The sequence below is a fragment of the Eurytemora carolleeae genome, unplaced genomic scaffold (assembly GCF_000591075.1).
Source record: "Eurytemora carolleeae unplaced genomic scaffold, Eaff_2.0 scaffold315, whole genome shotgun sequence".
NCBI classification, from domain to species: domain Eukaryota; kingdom Metazoa; phylum Arthropoda; class Copepoda; order Calanoida; family Temoridae; genus Eurytemora; species Eurytemora carolleeae.
The window spans coordinates 386373-411493 of NW_019396843.1; the positions used below are offsets into that span (position 1 = coordinate 386373).

Here is a 25121-nt window from a genome sequence, read left to right on the forward strand (position 1 = left end):
TCAAATTATACTTACTCACTTGAACTTTCAATTACTCATTTCAAATAATATAATATTACTCAATCAAAAATAGACTTCAATTTAGAAATGTAGTTCAGCAATATTATTAATTTTGTAATTATCTTTACTATAACAACAATGACATTTTGTGCAAGTGCAACTAATTTATAATATAATGTATAATGTATTAACAAACACGGGTTAAGTGATACAAATTTAAATCTTAGTTAATACATTTTTATTTTCTCTTGTGTCCCGGATAGTTAAGCACACTTTTTTTTATAAACATAAAATATTAAAAGAAACATCTATTAATTTCTAACAAATGTTCATTATTTTGTATACAGTTTTGTACACAGTTTTGTACACAGTTTTGTAAATAGTTTTGTATACAGTTTTGTATACAGTTTTGTACACAGTTTTGTACACAGTTTTGTAAACAGTTTTGTATACAGTTTTGTACACAGTTTTGTACACAGTTTTGTATACAGTTTTGTATACAGTTTTTAAAACAGTCTTGTATACAGTTTTGTATACAGTTTTGTATACAGTTTTGTATACAGTTTTGTATACAGTTTTGTACACAGTTTTGTACACAGTTTTGTACACAGTTTTGTACACAGTTTTGTACACAATTTAGTATACAGTTTTGTAAACAGTTTTGTAAACAGTTTTGTAAACAGTTTTGTACACAGTTTTGTACACAGTTTTGTGTACAGTTTTGTATACAGTTTTGTATACAGTTTTGTATACAGTTTTGTATACAATTTTGTTTACAGTTTTGTAAACAGTTTTGTATACAGTTTTGTAAACAGTTTAGTATACAGTTTTGTAAACAATTTTGTAAACAGTTTTGTAAACAGTTTTGTATACAGTTTTGTATACAGTTTTGTAAACAGTTTTGTAAACAGTTTTGTATACAGTTTTGTATACAGTTTTGTACACAATTTTGTATACAGTTTTGGCAACTCAAAGCCCAAAGGGCACACGGAAGCCAATAGATTTAGTTTAATAGAATTGGGTGTGTTAAAATGTAAAATAAGGTGTCCAATAATGCTTCGCTAGATCTAAAAAATCTTTTTTCCATTATGCTACTACAGGGTGTCCCACGAAACATGAAGTTGGTAAATAGTTTAAAATGTCTTCCATAATTCCATAATAAAAATATAAAATATAATAAAAAATATTATATGGCAGTCATATTATAGTTAAATTGATTTCAAAGTAAAAATATACTTAAATAAAAGATTTTTCAGACGAAACAAACTGAAAATGGTCTTTAAAATAGGGGCTATGTCATTTGTCCTTCAGAGCGGGGGAAACATAATTTGTCCTACAGATCGGCAAAAAATTAATTTTTCCTGCACATCATAAAATATGTAAATACAATACATAATACATATATATCTGCTACATTCTATTTATATTTAACAGGTGAATATATTTACTGACAGTAAAAGAGTTTGACAAACAGGCAATTTTCTTTGTTGAGAGACAACATATTATTTAACATTCAAGATGCCGCAGCGCTCAGTCCCCTCGCCCATCCTAACAACAGAGCTCGGCCCAGAAATTGTTCTAACCCAAAATAAGGTGAGATGACAGCATATTTTTTACAATATTAAAAGAAATTAAATGACAAATTATGTGTAGGACTATGATGAAGGACAAATTATGTTTCCCCCACTCTGTAGGACAAATGATTGTAGGACAAATGACAAAGCGCCTTTAAAATATAATACAGTATATGGAAGAAGACATTTTAAACTATTCATCAACTGCATGTTTCGTGGGACACCCTGTATATTCTGAGAGTAATTCCTGAAAATTTTAGGTCCACAATAATTACATAAAAAAACGAAGAATTCAGAAGCGATCCTTTAGTACTTAAGATATTGAGCTAAAATTTTAGACTAGTGCTCACAGTGCACAGTGCGATAGGATCTAATTTTCTGAAATTGGGCATTTGTGGTCTGCATTGACACCTTAATGTACATCGTACAATGAACATGCAGCTGTACCCTATGGCCGGCCATAAAGGGGGTTAACATTGAGCATTTCCGATTGAGTTGCCGAGCCCCATTTGCATCAAAAAGGAAAAACATGCACATTGTACGTTTTATACAAATACAATATGGAATAGACAAACTGTAGAGCAGAGTGGTCACCAGCCCTCATAGAGAGGATCTATAGCTTTCTCTTCTTTAAGTTTTACATCTGTTGATTTGTTTATAGATTGATCTCCCACATCACCGGATAGAAGACCCTGAAAATACAGATTCAACAATAATTGTGTTGTTTACTAGTTATCACTTCACTAGAGAAATATAATTCAAATCAATCAAAAGTACAAGGATCGACAGATAATTTATAATCGGGAAATATATACTGTTCTTTTTAGACGTTGTAAGTACTATCAATAATTTGCTTTTAAGGGAAAAAACTCCCCAGATATTTCGACTACAAAAAGTTAAACTAACCTCTACGGGTGGATCTGGAAGTCTACCTATAGTTAAACTAACCTCTACTGGTGGATCTGGAAGTCTAACTATAGTTAAACTAACCTCTACGGGTGGATCTGGTAGTCTAACTATAGTTAAACTAACCTATACTGGTGGATCTGGAAGTCTACCTATAGTTAAACTAACCTCTACTAGTGAATCTGGAAGTCTACCTAAAGTAAAACTAACCTCTACTGGTAGATCTGGTAGTCTATCTATAGTTAAACTAACCTCTACTGGTAGATCTGGTAGTCTACCTATAGTTAAACAAACCTCTACTGGTAGATCTGGTACTCTGGTATATTACCTATAGTTAAACTAACCTCTAGTGGTAGATCTGGAAGTCTACCTATAGTTAATCTAACCTCTACAGGTGAATCTGGAAGTCTACCTATAGTAAAACTAACCTCTACTGGTGGATCTGGAAGTCTACCTATAGTAAAACTAACCTCTACTGGTAAATCTGGTAGTCTATCTATAGTTAAACTAACCTCTACTAGTAGATCTGGTAGTCTACCTATAGTTAAACAAACCTCTACTGGTAGATCTGGTACTCTGGTATATTACCTATAGTTAAACTAACTTCTAGTGGTAGATCTCGAAGTCTACCTATAGTTAAACTAACCTCTACTGGTGAATCTGGAAGTCTACCTATAGTAAAACTAACCTCTACTGGTAGATCTGGTAGTCTATCTATAGTAAAACTAACCTCTACTGGTAGATCTGGTAGTCTATCTATATTAAAACTAACCTCTACTGGTAGATCTGGTAGTCTATCTATAGTTAAACTAACCTCTACTGGTGGATCTGGTAGTCTACCTTTAGTTAAACAAACCTCTACTGGTAGATCTGGTACTCTGGTATATTACCCATAGTTGAACTAACCTCTACTGGTAGATCTGGTAGTCTATCTATAGTTAAACAAACCTCTACTGGTAGATCTGGTACTCTGGTATATTACCTATAGTTAAACTAACCTCTACTGGTAGATCTGGTAGTCTATCTATAGTTAAAATAACCTCTACTGGTGGATCTGGTAGTCTATCTATAGTTAAACTAACCTCTACTGGTAGATCTGGTTGTCTATCTATAGTTACACTAACCTCTACTGGTAGATCTGGTAGTCTACCCTCTGCTGTCCAAAGTCTATTGGTTTGTAGAGGAGTAGAAGAAGGGGGTGTAGGAGAATTAGAACTCAGGGTTCTAGAATACAATAATACTTCTAATCCATGTCTATTATCCAGAGATAACAGGGCGAAACTCCTGTGTCAGATCTCCGAATTTATATCAGAAGTGAAATGCTGTTTAAAACTTCAGTAATTCCCGATTTGAGACTTTAAGATCACTCAATATCAACTGTGTACAAACGTTAATTAAAGATTACTTAAATCCGGGAATTCTTACGTATTAATTAAATAAACATTAAATATCTGTCTCACCTATTTGATCCAACTGTATCCTGGCGTAGTTTAGAGTAGGAGGTTATCAGAGGTCGTTCTTCCATCGGAGGTTTTATCTCCGGAGTCCGAAATAATGACGGAAGATACGGGGATCCGCCCTAGGATTAAATATTAATAAAGAAAGTTGCTGAAATCATAAAAATATGATTTTCAAGTTTTATATCGCTGAATTTGGCCTTTTGGGAAAATTATTTTTTTAATGAAGCAAATGTACAGGTGAACTAGCCTGCAAGTTGAAGGGACTGTGGACTTCATTTTAAATGGTACTTTATTTGTGGAATATCCGATTCACAACGGTACTCTTTAAACCCTTATCTGAACATAGCAATAACTATATTGTCGTCCATCTTTAGATAATTATAAAGTGTTGAATTCTGAATATTTTCTTCTTTGTATCTGCTGCATAAATCCGAAAAACACTTACAAAGTATAGCTACGATTGAAAATAATGAATTTACAGATTGATAAAGGATAGATATCTCATTCATGTTTAATCAGAAAAAGGCTTAAATGGTACCGTTACTTAAAGTTACGTCTGTGCAGGTACTATGCTTTACCTGACACATGTCTTTATAAATTAATTCGTCTAGGAAACTCAGCGTAAAATCCATCTTGTCGCCATCTTGTCTTCCCAACTCAAGAATCCCTTGCTTTCCTAGATTTATATCCTCGTCTTCGGTAAGATTTGCGGCATCCACGCACACTTCAGAATTGTTTGCGGCATCCAAACTTTCCATAAGTTTAACACATCTTCTTGCTTTCGTCCTGGAAATATTAAATTGTTAAGGTGATAAAATTTCTTGATAATAAAATAAACAACAATCTTAAATAGGTAGGTGGGTTGTAATGTAAAGCATAACACTATCATTGCAAATGTTATACTGATTAAAGGTATTTTAGACGTATTTTAAAGACTTCATTTATAGATTGGCATGTCCGATTCACATATACATCATCATCTTTATAAGATTGATAACTTTTAATAGTTGTTTTTCCATGAAGTGAAAAAACGACAATATCTTTCACATTATTGATCAGATAAACCTTTATAGGGTACTATTGTGAATCAGAAATGCCATTATTAAAATAAAGGGTCGCATAAAATTACGTCCAAAACTTTTTTGATAAAAATAGTAAAGGTTGCTGAAAGTGTACCTCAGAGTTTTATCCTCCGAGTACATTTGTTGATTAATGAACTGGTATCCTGTCTCTAGTATTATCCCTGTCTTCAGCTTTATATTGAGAACAGCAGTAATTACATGACTCACAAACACAGGGTCAGAACTCAGTTCTCCGATATATCCAAGGATAACGTCTGTAGTTTCCTTAATAAAAATAGTTTAACCTCAGAGGGATTGGCAAGGAAAGGACACCATTTTATAAAGTTGCATGCCGGTTATGCTTTCTAAATATTGATAGTTACGAAAAATGGGTTCTTTATATAAGTGTTGAATTAAAGAAAGATTAAAATCAGAATTAAAGAAAGAAAGTTAACCAATTTGAAACTTTTTAAGAACAAAATACGATTTGTTTATTGTTGCTCTTTGAGAGGTTACTTGGACATTATCCTGGAATACAAACCTGAACATTATCCTGCAGTACAAACCTGGACATTATCCTGCAGTACAAACCTGGACATTTTCCTGGAGAACAAACCTGTACACTATCCTGCAGTACAAACATGGACATTATCCTGAAGTACAAATCTGTACACTATCCTAAAGTACAAACATGGACATTATCCTGGAGTACAAACCTGGACATTGTCCTGGAGTACAAACCTGGACATTATCCTGAAGTACAAACCTGGACATTATCTTGGAGTACAAACCTGTATATTTTCCTGGAGTACAAACCTGGGCAATTTCCTGGAGCACAAATCTGAACACTATCCTGCAGTACAAACATGGACATTATCCTGAAGTACAAACCTGTACACTATCCTAAAGTACAAACATGGACATTATCCTGGAGTACAAACCTGGACATTGTCCTGGAGTACAAACCTGTACACTATATCCTGGAGTACAAACATGGACATTATCCTGGAGTACAAAGTGTACACTATCCTGGAGTACAAACCTGTACACTATCCTGGAGTACAAATATGGACATTATCCTGGAGTACAAAGCTGTACACTATCCTGGAGTACAAACCTGTACACTATCCTGGAGTACAAACCTGTACACTATCCTGGAGTACAAATATGGACATTATCCTGGAGTACAAACCTGGACATTTTCCTGGAGTACAAACTCTGCCTTTGTCCAAACCAATAGTTCCAGGACTACGGGATTCCTTACTCCACTCCTTACTGTACAAACATTATCATTATTATCATATATAATATCAACATTATAATTATCATCATAGCTATCAATATTAGTATAATTATTGTTATCATAGTTATCAATATCACTTATTAGTATCATAGTGGGGTGTGGAACTGGAGAGTGTTTAGTGGGGTGGGGTGGAGAGTGTGTGACACCAGTTCTCGTTAGATCACGGAAGTCCATGACCAGTAGCCGGATTGGTGTCCAGACTGTTGTTCATGGGTTCGATTCCCGTACTCCAGACAAACCTGTGGTTTCAAAAACACCTGAAGCCGACATCTGGTTTAGCAGTTATGACCACCTGACGGATGTAGGAGGACAGAGGGGCGGCTGTCAACAACTCTCGCAGCGAAAGGGTGCGTGCTTTCTACTCAACAAGAAAGAAGCTTTAAGTGAATTGATCCCAGTGAATGATGATGAAGAGAGGAAAGGTGGAAAAGCAGGGAGACTCTATGGTTGCCAGCTATAGGTACCTGGGGGTATCCAATCCGGGCTTACAGATGTTAAGGAGCAATGTTTCCTATCAGTATGGCACCCGGGCCTCATTCCAGTACATCAGAAAGATTCCTGCACTCGATATTCCTAGGCCTAAGAAGAATCTTAGGCAGCTGGATTTTTGTCAGCCCTCTCAGTATAAATTAAGCGTGGATGGATGAATGTGCTGCCAGATTACAACCCCTGGTAGATCAATATATAAACCCAGACAACACCAAACTTTCGCAATAGAAAAAATTCCGAGATTTGATCGTAACAACCCGATCATGTCATGGGGACAAAAAAATCTCTTTTAAAAAAGTATCATAGTTATCAATATCAGTATAACAATGTATTGTTATAAATATCATTATTATTATCATAGTTAACAATATCAGTATCATTATTATTATCCAATTTATCAATAACAGTATCATTATTATTATAATTTTCATTATAGTTATCAGTATTGTTATTGTTATCCTTTATTTACCCGATAATAAGTTTTTTTTTATATTTACAAAATGTATCACAAAATTAGTAATAATGTCATTTTCATAACTATCTTTTATATAACATAACCATAATGAATTTATGCTTAAATAACATATTACCTAAATTATTCAATAGTTTGGAAATCTTCTTCCTAACACTGTCCAATTCTTTTTCGGTGTCAGAGTCCTAAATATTATAAATATTAAAGAATTATTCAAAATATTTTTAGGTTTCTGCAAATCTCCAGGCCCAAAATTAATTCAATAATTTGCCAATTTAAAAAAAGGTCATATGGCTCTGCTCATTTTTGATTTTCTTAAAGCAACAAAAGAAGTGCATATCACTATTTCTTTAAGTTTTTGTGATACGTTTTTTTTGGTAATATTAGAAACGCAAAAAAATGTATTATCTACAAGTTATTTTGTTAGCTTCAAACTTTACAGCTAGGTAGGGGTACTGTAATAACAGTCTGGGCAACCTACATCAGTTTGCAGCTAGGTAGGGGTACTGTAATAACAGTCTGGGCAACCTAGTACTGTAATAACAGTCTGGGCAACCTACATCAGTTTGCAGTTAGGTAGGGGTACTGTAATAACAGTCTGGGCAACCTACATCAGTTTACAGCTAGGTAGGGGTACTGTAATAACAGTTTGGGCAACCTACATCAGTTTGCATGAGCAGCATTACCAGGATCATACTCACCATGAAATGTGTTATCCAAATAAGACCCCCCCTCCCCCCTCTTTAAGGTTCATATCTATATTTAAAGGGGGTTGCTGATGGATCGAGCTATTACTCTGATTATTACCGATAATAAAAGTACCTGGATAATCTTGGTTTGGGGTGAGAGAATATACTTCAAATTCTCAACCATTATATCTTTTGTAGCCCCTTTACTACACTGAACTAATCTAAATAATAACAATAATAAGAACAATAATAACAATCACATGACAATGGTAATGCCAATGCTAATGACTATGACAATGATGAGGACAATAACACTGTCAATGACAATGATGATGACAATAACAATGCCAATGCCAATGGCAAGGCCGATGACAATGATGCTGACAATAAAAACGCCAATGCCAATGCCAATGGTAATTCAAAAAAACAATGACAATGACAATGATGATGAAAATGACAATGACAATGACAATGATGATGACAGTGCCAATCATGATGTCATCGTGTCTATGCCAATGACTTAAACAGTATTACTAATACTAAAACAGTGGCAGTTACACAAACAATGACAATAAAAATTAAAGCAATAATAATAAGCAATAACCATACAAAACAAATGACAATAAAATCATATAAAATAACAAACCAATAGCAAAATTAATAATCTAATAAAGATAATTATGATATATATAGATAAAAACAACAACAACTACATTTTATCAAAGTAAAATCACCTTAAAATTGAGCTAGTTTTCCAATCCAAATCCTGAAAATATAATATTGATAGATTTTGTTGTTGTTGCTAATTTGATTATGAAATTACCTGTGAATATTTGTCAATAACTGAATAAAGACGAATTATGAATGCTTGTGAGTTCTCTAAACTAGAATCCTTCTGTAGTTTAGTATATACTGCTGCTCTAGGCTCTGAAAGAAGAGATCTAAGACTGAAGTTAATGAATACCAAAGAGTCGCGGAGCCACGTTAAACTTTTTCCCTTGTGCGCCAGGTTAAGCTGATGAGTAGTTCAACTCTCTCTCCTACTTATTTAATCTAGTCCTAATCATTTACATTCAAGTTTTATTTCCTCATTAAGGTAAGGTTTTATTTTTAATCTCTGTTGGCTAGGTTCTCTTTTCCTCTCCTCTAGTAGTTCTTCGTTGTAATGGAATAGAGAAACAGGTGGACTGAATTAATGGAGTAAAAAAAGGGAGCAGACTTACGGGGAACAATAGAATTCTTTATTTCTTTGCTTCCAATTTCCCCCTGACTTGATTTCCGATGTTTCTTTTTTCCCTTGTTTTCCTCACTACTTAAGATCTTCTTTTCTATTTTCTTATTTTTCTGTATTCATCTGTTCGTTATTATAGGAAATACTAAAAATGTGTAAAAATCCCTGGAGGTTACCTGAATTGTTTTTATTTGACCGTTTAAGAAAATTAAGCACAGATTCCACTAACTTCTTCAGATTATCACTGTTCGCTAATCACCAGCAATTTGTCAATAATGGAGATAAAATTTATAAATTGGTTCTAATCTTCATGGCTTGCAGAGTTATCGGCAGGTATGCTTATTTGTTGTAAATTATCTTATTTTGAAAACATCAACTGTTGGTTTTTATTTTATCAATTGATTTATTTTAGTAAGAAAAGATAACAACCCACGGAAAACCAAATACATCACAAGGTTTGTTAAAAAAACTAACTCATCAAACTTAAAAATTGATATTTTAGGTAAATTGCAAATATTAGATGGAAAAAAATTATTAAAATTGTTTTTTTGAAACAGTTAGCTATTTGATTTTTATGAGAAATGGAATATTTATAAAGAAGAAATTCTATATTTTTTTCGCATGCATATTCAAACAAAAATGGGTAGAGTTGCATCACCTACTTTGAATATTGTAGAAATCCTAAAATTTTATCTTATTCTTTAATCTGTTCTTCAATTGATGTTAATTATATCTAACAAAAAATATTCTTCGCCTTCCCTTACAAAATACAGCTGCGATTCTCATCTTAACTTTTATGTTAAAAAATATAAGAATGAAAAGGTTCTGGTTCCTATGAGGATAAGAATGAAAAGGGTCTGGTTCCTATGAGGGTAAAAATGAAAAAGTTCTGGTTCCTATGAGGATAAGAATGTCAAAAGTTTTGTTCTGAATTGCAGGGTCAGGATGCTCTAGTAAAAAACTATTAATCAAAAGAGAATACAGAGGTCAAAACTTTTAAATTTTAAATATTTTCATAACGCGCTCAGCCAATTATCTGACGAAATAGTTGATTTTGTCGGCCACCCCTTTATTAAAATTAATTCTTTTTTTTCTTCTGGTATTTAAGTTGATTATAAACCATTAAAAACGTTTGAACATTAAGGGCGGAAGTAACAAATTAAGAATAAATCCTAGAATTATCATCAGGAATATCGTCCTGTAAACTTTTCTGCCACATGTCACACCTAACATTGTGTAGCATCTAGGGGGTGGAGATGGACTTTTTTTTTGAACTAGCACATTATTTTTAGAACGAACGATGGTGTCGTTCCGAATAAAACGAAAAATGAAAAAACGATTGTCTTTCAAATCGTTCGAACGATCTTTATCGTTCGAATGAACGATCTCGTTCGTTTTTAACTGAACGAACAAATTTTCCTACAAATGATTGTTATTTTTACTAAACAAACAATTTTTTTGCGAACAAAATTTTAAAAGATGAATTTTTTACTAAAAGAACGATGTTTACGAACGATTTAACTGAACGATCGTTCAGTGAGAAGACGAACGAAATAGATGGAAAATGAACGAATAAGTTTTACTAAAAAAACGAACAAAATGGGTCGTTGACAAACAATGAACGACCAAAATGAAAAAAGCCGAAGGCCGAAATCAGTAAAGGTAGGTTCTGTGAAGGGCAATAATTCTTAACAACTTCAGACAAGGTTCCGTAAGGCCATAAAAAACCAACATGACATTCCCGAATTATAAATCCTTCAAGTTAAAAGTTTACGCTTTGGAATAAATTTAAGCTAAAGAATAAATTTAATTCTGCCGAACGAAGATATTCCTCCATTTTCTGTCATCACATGAATAAAGATCTTTACGTAATTCTATACTTCTTAAATATTTTTTTTGATCAAATAGATTGTCAAGTACAATAGATGGCAACGTAGAATTTGTACACTCTCAGTACAGATGTATTCTTACGTCACAAGTGTCAACTCAGTTTTTGTGTCCAACATAATTATCTATAATAGTAATAATTTTAGAATAAAGTGCTTTTCTTATAGAAAAATAAGTCCAATTTTATGAGTTCTTTAGTTTCTGTTTTTACACTTTTTTATTTGATGTTGGAAAACCTGTCAACTAATGTAAGAGAATTGTGTTTTCCTTGTTATATTTGACACTTGTGTCATCGTGTATAATTTGTCCATTTGTCTGTTGCCACCTGTTGTACTTGAAAATCTATTTGGTTTTGATTAATGTTAAAACCTAAACAGAAGAGAACATTTGCCTCCTGGGTTTCTGTCAGTTCAGGCGGGTTTCTTCTGAAAAATAATCTTCATAATAAAGCTCTTCGCTCATATTTATATTATTAGCTGTAGCTGGCCAAACGGCAGAACCAAATATGCTGTCATTTTTAGAGGGAACCCACGGATATCCTGGGGGTAACAAATACAAGCAAAATTATAATTTTTTTCTTCTAAAATCGATTTTTTTAAATAAAATTTTTTTGAATTTTTTATTTTATTTGACGGCAACGCTTGGCACTTCAGCTGGGCTTTTATAAAGAGTTTGTATACTACTCTTTCTTGGGTAATCTTGAAATCTAAAAAATCATCAAAAAAATCAAAACTGAAAAGTATAAAAATAAAATCCGTGTCAAAACATGAGATAAAAAGTAATTTACAATGGTGATCGATTAATAAATAGAAAAAATACCTGAAGATAGTTTCTAGAAGACTGAGTCCAGTGTGCTTGACATGGTTTTGTTTACTCTGAAGGAACCTGCTAACGTGCTTGAGTGCGCGTGTGCTAAAATGTTGAGTTGAGTCTAGCGCGCTAACCAGCAGTATAGCCTGGGCTAGCAGAACCTGCAGGGAAATTCAGCAATTCAATTTAAAGATTTCCCAGGCAAAAATTATATTTTTAAAGTGTTTAAAAGGAGTGACCGTAAATGTCGGTAGTTGAAATGAAAATGTAGTATTGTGGAGAATTTTTTTAGGATTCATTTGAGACACAAAAGTTTTAATTCATCCATTTGAGTGGTTAAATTTTGAGAATCGATTTACTAAAATTATTAAATAACGACAACGAAAAATGTATAAAAAATTCCAGAGTAAACTAATCAGATGTTTAGGAACATATTTCTAAATAGAAATTTGTCAATAAGTCAATGTTAGAATCAATTATTTCTTTTTCATCATTATATTGAATTTCTTATTCTTAATGAATTAGTTTGCTTCAAATGTCGTCTTTTTAATGAAAATTCCAGAAAATCTACACAAATTTTTGTGAACAATGAGACATATTATAGAAACTTATAACTGAATAACAATCAGATTACTTATTTTCGATGAGAAGAGTTAATCTTTAGTTTTTTCAACCTATTTCTAAACAACTGATTAGTTTACTATAGAATGTGTGTTATATTTTTGTCGTCGTTATTTAATAATTACGTTTCATATGCCTCAAATGAATCCTAAAAAATTTCTCCACAATACTACATTTTCAGTTTAACTACCATACATATAGCCGGTCACTCCCTTTAAAGTCAAAACTAAAAATACAAAAGAAACTATTAACAATTTCCAAGAAAATGGAATTTTTACCTGGTTTATCAATTCTTTACTAAACTCTTCATCCAGATATTTCTCCACAATTTTACTAGAATACACAGGGATATAAACTAGAATACAGAGGGATATAAACTAGAATGCAGAGGGATATAAACTAGAATACAGAGGGATATAAACTAGAATACAGAGGGATAAAAACTGGAATACAGAGGGATATAAACTAAAATACAAAGGGATATAAAATAGAATACAGAGGGATAAAAACTAGAATACAAAGGGATATAAACTAGAATACAGAGGGATATAAACTAGAATACAGAGGGATATAAACTAGAATACAGGGGGATATAAAGTAGAATACAGAGGGATATAAACTAGAATACAGAGGGATATAAAACTAGAATACAAAGGGATATAAACTAGAATACAGAGGGATATAAACTAGAATACAGAGGGATATAAACTAGAATACAGGGGGATATAAAGTAGAATACAGAGGGATATAAACTAGAATACAGAGGGATATAATTTAAAATACAAAGGGATATAAACTAGAATACAGAGGGATCAAAACTAGAATACAGAGGGGTATAAACTAGAATACAGAGGGATATAAACTAGAATACAGAGGGATATAAACTAAAATACAAAGGGATATAAACTAGAATACAGAGGGGTATAAACTGAAATGAAATGAAATGAAAAAGATCGTGAAAGACCCCCAATGTGGGATCCCCAGACCGACGTCCAAGAAGGGGTCTCAGTCAGGTGCTGATTCTCCCACCGATTCAATCTGGCACCCTAATCTCATTCCCCCTACTCTAAGGGAAATCAATTAAGGCAGGTACAATGTACATACCATTGTATACCATACTTGAAATGTTTACTTGAAATGTTTACTTGAAATGTTTGCTTGAAATGTTTGCTTGAAATGTTTACTTGAAATGTTTACTTGAAATGTTTACTTAAAATGTTTACATGAAATGTTTACTTGAAATGTTTACTTGAAGTGTTTACTTTAACTGTTTACTTGATAGATTTGCTTGAAATGTTTACTCTAAATGTTTACTTGAAATGTTTCTTTGAAATGTTTACTTGAAATTTTTACTTGAAATGTTTACACGAAATGTTTACCGGAAATGTTTACTTAAAATGTTTACATGAAATGTTTACTTGAAATGTTTACTTGATGTGTTTACTTTAACTGTTTACTTCATAGGTTTGCTTGAAATGTTTACTCTAAATGTTTGCTTGAAATGTTTACTTGAAATGTTTACTTGAAATGTTTCCATGAAATGTTTCCATGAAATGTTTACTTGAAATGTTTACTTGAAATGTTTCCTTGAAATGTTTACTTGAAATGTTTACTTGAAATGTTTACTTGAAATGTTTGCTTGAAATGTTTACTTGATAGGTTTGCTTGAAATGTTTACTCTAAATGTTTACTTGAAATGTTTACTTGAAATGTTTACTTTTAACTGTTTACTTGAAATGTTTACATGAAATGTTTACTTGAACTGTTTACTTGAAATGTTTACTAGAACTGTTTACTTGAAATGTTTACTATAACTGTTTACTTTAACTGTTTACTTGATAGGTTTACTTGAAATGTTTACTAAAAACATTACCTTATTGAAGTTTGAATGTTTGAGTTTGTGTTGATAATTTTATTAAATTTTGAAATAATCCTCAATATATCAACCTGCATCCAGGGACCAACCAAACCTCTAAAAAAAATCAAATAATTATATTGAAATCTAACATTTTTTAATCTTAGTAACTCTTTCTTTTAATTTAAGTCCATAAATGTAAAATGCAAATTTTTTTCTTTTTAAATAGTTCTTAACCCACTAGCGGCTGAAGAATTTTTTTAAATATTTTTTTTTTGTAAATTTGAATAAGAATGCTTATTATTGGTTAGGTCAAGGAAAAAAGTAAAAAATACAAAAAATGTTAAAGGAGTTTTTTTTAGGTTTTTTTTAGAGTGGCCATATAAGTCACCGCAGTTGCTGAAGGGCAGGTATAAGAATTTTTCCTAAATTTATGAAAAAGGCAAAATTAATTCACTAAAATGTTATATAAATGACCATAGTAACTATTTTTTACCCAACAATACTTTTACTCTTTAATTTCAAACATTAATAATAAGCAATAATGCAAAAAATAGTTCATTTAAAAAAACATATTGTTCACTACATCCTTTTGTGTGAAACCCAAAGAAGTGGTCACAGCTCAAATGGCTTTATCTCACTTATCACAGTAAGTTTGACACTTTGTTGTACAACCCTCTTAGATTATTTCTTACAATGAGAAAGTGCTTTGTATCAGCATCAGAAAAGTCTTTTTTTTTAAAAATAATTTCAAAGAATAATTAATAATAAATTGAAATTTTTTTAAAACAGTTTAAAATCATTTTCTAGTAAAAAAACTAACATACCTTGAAGGCTGCTGTTTTTGTTTTCCATAAATTTAGTTTAATTTTTGACGCCTCAACTTTACACGGTTAACTAATTTGGAAGATGAGTATGTAGAACTGTTAAACTGTGTACATGTGTGTCCCATATTGTTTACTGTATCTTATGATGACTCCCGCAGAGAAAACATCAAAATTGAGGAAAATAGATGAGTTTTATGTAAAATAACTTATAGGGGACGTATAAGTCACCGAAACCGCTAGTGAGTTAAGAAAAAGAAATTAAGAAAAAAAGATTTTAAACAAAATTAATTTTACTTAATTTCAAGGTTTTTATGTTAATTGTTAATTGTTAATCTTTAATGTATTATTGCTTCAAATGTATTTAATTCGTCGATAATTAAGCTTTTCAAGAAAATTCTTGTCAAAATTGAAATATGAAATATTAAAAACTTTAGTTTTAGTAAATTTTCCACTTCTTTAACCTCTATACATAAAATATTGAAATGTAAATATACCTGTACATAAAATATAGAAATGTAAATATACCTGTACATAAAATAATGAAATGTAAATATACCTGTACATAAAATAATGAAATGTAAATATACCTGTACGTAAAATCTTTAGGAAATGTAAATATACCTGTACGTAAAATCTTTAGGAAGTCTATTCTCTATTATTTGTTGATGTACATGCAGTACAGGACTTAATCCGACCAATCCAATCTCGGGATCCGGCCTACAAATAATAATTTAAAAAATGTTAAACTTTTGTATTGGACCTTCTCCGATGAGGTGAAACCCTGTTATTGACGGATGAACAACTTAAAGGGACTGTAAGCAATGCATAATTTCAGATTACCCTATGTTTAAAGAGGACATGTCCGATTAACAGAACTACCCTTAAAATCTTCATCTTGAAAAATTAAAATGATTATTTTCATTTGTGGAAATGACTACCGCATTTTTTGCTTGGAATGTAATATTGTGGAGAAATGTTTTAGGATTCATTTGAGACATTAAACGTTTTAATTATCTATAATTACTGAGCTTAAGCGCAAACTCGACGTTCAAAATCATTCATTTGGGTGGTTGCGTTTTAAAAATGGATTTTTTAAAAATTATTAAATAGCGATGACCAAAAATGTAAAAAAAATTTACAGCTAAATAGATGTTTGATCAAATAGATCAATTTGAAAATCAATTATTTAATTTTCGTCATTATATTTGTTATTCTTTATGAATTTTTTCGCAGATTTCTTCAAATTTTTAAAATGTCGTCTTTTCAATAAAAATTCTACAGAAAATGTTTGTGAACATTGAGACATTACAGAAACCAATAAATGAATAAGATTACTTATTTTCGATGATAAAAGTTAACTTTTATTTTCTCAAACTGTTCCTGAATAACGTATTAGTTTATTGTAGAAATTTTATTACTTTTTCGTTTTCGTTCTTGAATTATTTATTAAAACCCATTCTCAAAATCATCTCTCAAAAATAAACAATCTGTAGGGATTTTAAAGATTAAATTTACACTCTTGCTGAACAAATATGCACTAAAAAAACCTCTCATAGGTCTCAAATGATCTCTAAAAAAAATTCTCCAAAATACTACATTCTCAGTTCAACTACCATACATTGCCGGTCACTCCCTTTAAGTAACAATGGAGAAATTACACGAATAAAAAATTCCAGCCAGAAAAACTAAAAAATTATCAAAAAGGGCGAAAAAAAAATAAATGATAAGCTCCCTGATGTAGCAGAACCTATCCAAGGTTATCAAGGCCTTGTTCCTAACTAGATGGTTCTTGTAGTTCACCAACTGTATAACCTGGTACAACCGTAAATTTAAAACAAAAATGCTTCTTTAGAAACATCTTTAAGAATTTAGTACTTTGTAATAACTCAAAATTAGCTAAAAAAATCAAAGATAAGATGTAATATTAATCCGCACAAAGTGATATACTGAAGATGATGAAAAATTAAGAAAATGTTGAATTTTTAAAACAAAAAGACAATTCATACATCATTGATTCCCGACGAAAAAGTATCAAGAAGTTAATACAGAAGAAAAAGGGTGTGATAAAAACACTGCAGCGAATGTCTCAAATTTTTATGTTATAGAAATTTATTGAAAAGAAAAAGATCATGTAAAAATCTGTACAAATAATCTACAAATTTGAATGTAGATAATACAGGGATTCTGTAGAATTATGTACATTGTACGTATTAATGCTTAAACTCCTGGTTTTACTAAACCCAAGATTATTTTAAAACGCATTCAATATCCAAGAAGTTAAAAATTTAACCAATCAGCGAGTCATGTTAAGAGGTACTTTTTAATAATTTCATATTAACATGATCAAATTTATATTTGTTTAAATACTCTAAAAGCCGGTTTGTGAACAGCTGACTTTAATTCAATCGGATATTAGTCCAATCGATATAGCATTGTATCTGTAATTGTTATCAACGTAACTTTTATACAGTAGAAATATCCCAAAAGAGGATTAAGAAGAAAATCAATCGTGATCGTGACTAAGGATATCTCATCTTAAGTTTTCAGCTCTGAGTCCGAATTTAATGATTTTAACCGCGTCTAAAATCCGCCAAAATCCGGTTTCAATTAAGCGTCGGCTTAAAAATCCAAATGAAAAGATTAGAGGGTGCATACTCTCTCGTTATGCGCTCCTAATTTTTAGTTTTCCATGGAGGGGGACGTCCACTCTTCCCCCTTCATACGAATTTCATGATTCTCAATCTCATAGGATGACCGAAGTTTGTCCATGCAATCATCGAAATGGTTTAATTAAGGATTAGAGTTAAACTACCTAGAGAAAGTGAGTTACCTTATCTGTTAGTAAAGAGAGGATTGAGTTATCACAGATAAGATTGCAGGCTGCTATCAAACCTAATAAACGGGTGAAAATAAATAAAATCAGGGCACTCCTTCAAGGAAACGTTGTCTGCACCAGTGCACAAGGTAATACAATCAGCCCAAAATTATTCAGTCATCAAGATTAAACAGCCGAAACCGTTTGGTTTTTTTCTAATAAAAGCATCTCAGGTCACAAAAAGAAAATTTTATTTAACATATTTTACGTTTATTTTATTGCAAAAATTCAATTCGCTAACAATGAAAACATTACAGGAAATGGAGACGTAATTTCAATCCATTTGTTGAGTGACAAGTCTGATTCACAACGGCAATCTTGAAATGAAAGAAACATTCTTATTTTCAGAGTTAAAAATTGATTATTTTTTATTGTGGTTTCTCTTTAAAGTAACTTGAGCCTTTATGCTTTAGCGATAATATGGGAAATTAACAACCGTTGTGAATCAAACATGTCACTCTCTTTTTTGAAAAATAAATGGTTGCTTGTTCCTATTCGTTCTCACAATAACTTGTTAAAATTTTAAATTGTCTAAGTTTTGTTCTCAATTCATGAGAAATAAAAACCGTGGTGTTTTTAAAACTGTTTCATATTTTCTTTTGGGACATTTAATACCTGTTAGAATACTGGGGACACTTTTACTACAGATATCCCGCATAACACAGTTAGTTAGCAGTAGTAACAACTCACTAAAATACAGTTAGTTAGCAGTAGTAACAACTCACTAAAATACAAGTTTATAGCATTTTTAACAACTCACTAAAATGCCATGAGTTAGCAGTAGTAACAACTCACTAAAATACAAATAGATTCCAGCAGTAAAAATTCACTAGAATAAAATTAGAAAGCAGTAGTAACAACCCACTAAAATACAGTTAGTTAGCAGTTGTAGCAACTCACTAAAATACAGTTAGATAGCAGTAGTAACAACTCACTAAAATACAGTTAGTTAGCAGAAGTAGCAACTCACTAAAATGCAAAAAATTTGCAATAGTAACAACTCACTAAAATACAAAAAGATACCAGCAGTAACAACTAACTAAAATATAATTAGAAAACAGAATAGTAACAACTCACTGAAATGCAGTTAGTTAGCAGTAGTAGCAACTCACAAAATAACAAGTTTGTAGCAGTAGTAGCAACTTACTAAAATTCAATAAATTAGCAGTAGTAACAACTAACTAAAATACGAATAGATACCAGAAGTAACAACTCACTAATATATAATTAGAAAGCAGTTTAGTAACAACACACTAAAATACAGTTAGTTAACAGAAGTAACACTAACTAAAATACAGTTACGTTAGAAGTAGTAACAACTCACTAAAATACATTTACGTTAGAAGTAGTAACAACTCACTAAAATACAGTTACGTTAGAAGAAGTAACAACTCACTAAAATACGGTTAAGTTAGAAGTAGTAACAACTCACTAAAATACAACTAGATTCTATTTTCTATCTGTCAATCGGTCGATTTGTCGATCTGTCAACCTGTCAACCTGTCGATCTGTCTGGTATTTATCTAACCTTGAGTTAGGTATAAGTATAGATGATGCAAGGTATCCAAGTTTCCTGTGTAAAAGTGATGACGCTTGTGCCATCTTTACAGCGTAGATCTGTAGACCGGATGCATCCTGTACAGTTAACAGTGTACAGTTTACAGTGTACTAGTGTACTAGTGTACTGTTAAAATTACAATGTATAGTGTATAGTTTAATTTACAGTTTACAGTTTGATTTACAGTGTACAGTTTGATTTACAATGTAAAGTTTGATTTACACCGCACAGTTAAATTTACAGTGTAGAGTTTGATTTACAGTGTACAGATTGACTTACAGTGTACAGTTTGATTTACAATGTAAAGTTTTATTTACAGCGCACAGTTAAATTTGCAGTGTAGAGTTTGATTTACAGTGTACAGATTGACTTACAGTGTACAGTTTGATTTACAGTGTACGGGTTGATTTACAGTGTACAGTTTTGATTGACTGTGTACAGTTTGATTTACAGCGTACAGTTTGATTTACAGTGTACAGTTTGATTTACAGTGTACTGTGTAGAGTTTGTTTTACAGTATAAAGTTAATATTTACAGTGTACAGTTAAGATTTACAGTGTATAGTTTCATTTACAGTGTACAGTTTGATTTACAGCATACAGCTTGATTTACAGTGTACACTGTACAGTGTACAAGTGTACAGTTTGATCTACTGTGTACACTGTACAGTTTGATATACTGTGTACAGTTTATGTTTTAAATTAAATTATTCCTGCATTTCCCACGGAACCAATTTTTTTAATTGGAGAGGTCGCTGAAACCTTGATTATCTAAACATGTTGTAGCTAACCTGTCCCATCAGTTGTATAAACATGCCCTTTACCAGGCATTCAGCTGTAGTAGATGGAGATGTTTCAGGGTTAGACAGGATAGATACACAGTTCTCAATCTAATATAGAAATAACTAGCTGGAGGGCTCGGCGTTGCCCGTGAAAAAAAAATTTTTGTAAAGAAATTGAAAATTTGAAAGATTTTTTTAATAACAAAAAATAAATTCGATTTTTTTTAGCCTATAGCACCCCCGGCTACTCATGAGTGCCCACACAAAATTTCAGCCCAATCGGTCCAGCCGTTTGGCCGGCTATAGGCAACATATATATGAATGTCTTGTTTTATTGTATGGAAGATAGCTACATTTCATTAGTCGATCTTAAAGCTGCACTGTTTTGAAAAAAAGGAATCCCCACATCACGTCGTTTGAAAAAAATGATCTAGAGTTTAATTTGTAAATGAAAGATGGGAAAACCTAACCTGAACCCTGCACAGTTCCTTTTCCTCCTTGAGGGGTGCCAGGGCGAGCTGGCGCAGGGTGGCAGCAAGGGAACCAGATAGGGAGTGCGGGTTGGAAGAGGTGGGAGACCCCCATCCTACCCCCTCCCCAGAACCAACAAGAACGTTAAAGGTTTTTTGTAAAATTTCAGACATTTTCCCGCATTTTCTGAAATAATTATTCATTAATAAATACGAAAGTCAAATTGGTATCAAAGTATCACGTTTAAAGGTATTATTTACCAGTTTAAATACTCAATATATCCGAATTTTAAAAATTAGGAGCATTGCTCAGCTTATACAACCGTGGACGCGATTTCAACAGATAATGTTGATCAATCTAACCCGTGAGAACATTTTGATTCAATTTCTAAAACTCAGATTATTTTGTTTACAAACAGGTGAACATTGAACAATTTCTTATACTATAATAAATAAAAGAATACTAGTAGAAGATCATAGTTGATGAGAATACGGTTCTTTCTTAATATTTGATTGATGATTTAGTTTGCTCCAGGGGATAACACCTTTACTCCTATATCCGAATCCATCCTAAATAAATAATTAGTCAATTTTTTTTCATCTGAACTAACTCTAACCTGCACTATTGTCACCTAACCATTTTCGTCAAATGGCAGGTTTACAACCTTGATTTGTAGTTCTTTGATTAAATGGAAGATTTTTTGAAGAAAAAATATGATCTTTGAAAGAAGGGAAAGTTTAATTGTTTTAAGGAAAGCTTTCAAGTTAAAGTTACTTTTCATTGTTTTTATAAAGCTTTCAGAAATACAATCCGATGTAGGAACTTTTTGTTTGTAGTAATTTTATTCTTGAACCCTTGGTCTCGATATCCAACGAATGCACTTATAAATTTGGGAGAAAATCCGAGATTGCTCAACTAGAGTCATCTCTACACTTTCAGGATATGACCACCACATATCGAAGATGAATTAAATTCATCCGTTTATCTGCATAAGATGGAGATCAATGCTTGATCTCAAGCTTCACAACCCGAAAATTCTGAATTCAAAAACAAGTTTTCTTAATATTGACTAACCTGAAAGATTTTGCCACAGGTTCCTCGAGTAGCGCATCATCTTCATCAATTAGTTCTTCTAGTTTACGCTTATACGCAGCACTATCAGGGTTATTGTCCTACAGCAAGAACAAATTTAAATAATTGAACAAAAACTTGGGTTTTAAAATGAGGCACAAATAAATATCAAGAACAAGAAGTAATATCTGTTCTTTGTTCTTATTTTGGTTTAAAAGTTAAATATCAAGAACAAGAAGTAATATCTGTTCTTTGTTCTTATTTTGGTTTAAAAGTTAAATATCAAGAACAAGAAGTAATATCTGTTTTTGTTCATATTTTGGTTTAAAAGTTAAATACCAAGAACAAGTTGAGTGGATTGACATAAATAGATAAAGTTTAGTTTCCAGGCAAAGTCGGGTTTCCAAGCTAGTGTTTAATAAAGCAGAGAACTATTATTAACAGGATTTGAAGCAACCAGTTCTCTCAAATGATACAGGGGCAAGCAGAGAGGAAACCATGGAGGGATTTCAGAGTTGAAATATTGAAATGCCTTCAGACAAAAACGAAAACATATAACATGTGATTAAGCCTATGTTGTAAGCTGCTTTTACATGATTTGATTGAATTTCCATTTTCTATTTAAATCTATGAAATTTTATTTTTAACAATAAATCTAAGGAAAAAAACCTGGTTTCTGCAGGCTTCAAGCTTCTCACAAAGAGCTTTGATTCCTTTAACTGGCTCTTTCACTTCCTTTACTAGAATCCGGATCTAAATTAACCATTCAATTGATCATAGGATTTTAGATTTAATTTAAAAGGAATAAGTTCTTTCACCTGTCTGACGCATGTGACAATGGTTCTGATGGCATTGGTTCCCTGCCCCTTGAACAGCAGGTCTGTTACATAGCTGTCTAGATTCTGTTTCTGCCTGTAAAACCAAGGTTAAAACAATTTTTAACAGGCACATATTTTCCCGCCAAATCTTTACCTGGATGCCGCGTGGATAATGGCGGCCAGAGCGATCTGTGCGGGGGCATAGATAAGGACAGCATCAGTCAGGAAAACCTTTATATCAAAAAGATGTAATGCTTTAAAACAAAGATTAAATAAACAAGTGCTTACCTGATCTAGGAATGTATCAATATCAGGTCTAAATGAATCAACGTTTTCCAAATAACTACATCTTGTTTTCCTAAACAATTTAAAAAAGTGAAATCAGAGAATGTTTTAGAATAAAACTATGTATATAAAGAAACTAGATCTGTTTCTGGAATGGCCCCAAAAAAATTAAGATTTATCAAGTTAAATGTTGTTTAATAAATCTAATGTACTTACAAGTCAATAAGGAGTCCTTCTACGGCCCTAAATTATCAGAAATCATTAAATAGTGCAAATTATTTAATTAGATATTTACAACATTAAAGACCTTGCTTGATGATACCTGAAAGGATTATGAATTGTGAGATTGAAGTTAAGTTCTTTAAGCAGAAGAAGTTCGTTGTTTAAAATAATCTTTGTGGCTCTTTCTTGGTTTCCCTAAAAATAAAACAAAAATGAAGCAATCGGTTCAGCCGTTTTAAACCAACTGACCAAATTAAAAATCATCTAAATAAAGAAAATAAATATATTTCATTACCTGTACATTCGCAACAAACTGGGTTATAGATACATTGAATTCTTCAACTTTAGTTGCTGGAAACAAATCATTATAATAATTATGAAGCAGTACTAATGGGGTTTTGGTCTATTTTAAAAAACAATTAATCTAACAATCGTTGTGATTTATTCAATGATAAAACAAAAACATTTAATTAATTCATCAAGGGATAATTTCTTCTTAAATAATTATAAAAATGCCTAGATAAACTGATGTGACCAGAATCTCCTTAGGGTGATAATCCATTATAGAATTCTTCAGGTAGAAACGCTGTACACCAAACCAAACCAATTATTAAACAAAATGGCGATAAATTTGGGCAAACTAAATGGCAGGAAATTGCAATATTTCTTTACTTGTACAGAGAAAAAAAACAAAGAAAAAAGGACGAAATAAAATTTACTATTTAGAATTTTGATATTAAAACAATTGGATTTGATTCCTTAAAATAATGAAACGCTGTACCCTTAACGGCTTTTGGCATTGGTGGCTGAAAAAAAGACAAAAGAAAGTCCCGCAAATTGGGGTTTTTGTTCAATAAGACATAAGACAAATTTAGGCTGGCTCTTTGAAATTGGACACAAAATAGGTATTAAATCTATTTTCTGTCCCTACTTCTTGTCACCGTTAACTACAACAGTGTAGCCCAGTGTTAAGCGGCTACAAAAGCAGTCCACCAGCTTCATTATGACCTCATAACACCTGGCTGGCATTTTTTTTTTTAATCGGATTAAACATTAAAAGTTTTTCAAAGATTAAAGGAAATGAAAATGTGATTATTATGGAGTGTTATAAAATTTGGATATGGATTTATATCTGAATTAATATTGTATAAAACTAGGATATTGACCTTGAACTTAGTGCAGAACTCAGCTAGTTTAGCCTCAAAGTATCCTAAAACTTGCATCTCTTCTTCTTGGCTCAGGTAATTTTTCTCCTCATTTCGACTTCAGGGACAAACATGATGTTAATAATTATTTAACAACAAGAGATGTAATAAGAAATTATACATTAAAAATAAAACATAAAAAAGAAGATAAAGAAGATAACTTTTCTAGTCTAAAATCACTCACCTCAAAATAAATGCTTTGTTCGCTTTTTCTCTAGAAATTTAACAAAATCAGGGATTGTAACATAATTCTAAATATTTCCAGCAATCTACAGCCGGACATAAGTTCACAACGGTACAAGTTTGATCTTTAAAGTAGATACGCTTCTGTCATTTCATTCCAGTTATTCAAAATCCGCGAACTATGAAGTGGTATTTATTGATATCTATCCAATCAAGCAATTCGCAAAAAGTGTTAATTCCAATTATTAGAAAATCTAAAACAATATTATCAATGTTATAAATCTTAACTAAAAACATAAATTTCATATTGTTCAATGATTTTGGTTAAATTCCTGTATTTATTTAGAACAGTTTCATCTCCAAACATCCAGAATTGACCCTTTTATCCAGAAAAATTAAATCTAATTTTTTTTTTAATTGTATAATTTACTCTCAGACAAATTAGAATCAATGGAAATTTAAAATTT

General features: G+C 31.7%; 3 protein-coding genes across 5 annotated transcripts; all 3 read right to left on the reverse strand.

The window, feature by feature from the left end:
• Positions 1-2145: 2145 nt before the first annotated feature.
• On the reverse strand, positions 2146-15918 carry LOC111709310 (uncharacterized). 2 transcript variants are annotated; one of them, XM_023482945.1, is made up of 17 exons: positions 15807-15918; positions 14377-14475; positions 12782-12836; positions 11892-12043; positions 11442-11497; positions 10082-10135; positions 9362-9436; positions 8778-8881; positions 8689-8720; positions 8088-8175; positions 7384-7450; positions 6194-6276; positions 5117-5286; positions 4519-4726; positions 3941-4059; positions 3605-3704; positions 2146-2266 (listed from the first exon to the last, which is right to left on the reverse strand). In XM_023482945.1, exons 2-17 carry the CDS (start codon positions 14454-14456, stop codon positions 2165-2167), a joined length of 1545 nt encoding a protein of 514 aa, XP_023338713.1. In that variant the 5' UTR covers positions 14457-14475; positions 15807-15918; the 3' UTR covers positions 2146-2164. The 2 variants fall into 2 exon arrangements, with proteins under 2 accessions (XP_023338713.1, XP_023338714.1); XM_023482946.1 differs by lacking the exons at positions 9362-9436; positions 10082-10135.
• LOC111709319 (AP-4 complex subunit epsilon-1-like) lies at positions 15788-21091 on the reverse strand. The gene is made up of 7 exons (XM_023482956.1): positions 20870-21091; positions 20409-20507; positions 19589-19695; positions 18676-18749; positions 18016-18077; positions 16915-16997; positions 15788-15902 (listed from the first exon to the last, which is right to left on the reverse strand). The coding sequence occupies exons 1-7, from the start codon at positions 21071-21073 to the stop codon at positions 15788-15790; spliced, it is 744 nt and encodes a 247-aa protein (XP_023338724.1). The 5' UTR covers positions 21074-21091.
• LOC111709320 (cyclin-H-like) lies at positions 21053-25068 on the reverse strand. Of its 2 annotated transcripts, XM_023482957.1 has the most exons (14): positions 24987-25068; positions 24656-24685; positions 24433-24529; positions 24025-24072; positions 23783-23852; positions 23562-23617; positions 23367-23461; positions 23261-23287; positions 23048-23117; positions 22914-22990; positions 22760-22853; positions 22611-22694; positions 21945-22042; positions 21053-21439 (listed from the first exon to the last, which is right to left on the reverse strand). In XM_023482957.1, the coding sequence occupies exons 1-14, from the start codon at positions 25019-25021 to the stop codon at positions 21391-21393; spliced, it is 930 nt and encodes a 309-aa protein (XP_023338725.1). In that variant the 5' UTR covers positions 25022-25068; the 3' UTR covers positions 21053-21390. The 2 variants fall into 2 exon arrangements, with proteins under 2 accessions (XP_023338725.1, XP_023338726.1); XM_023482958.1 differs by lacking the exon at positions 24025-24072.
• Between the last annotated feature and the right edge of the window lie 53 nt (positions 25069-25121).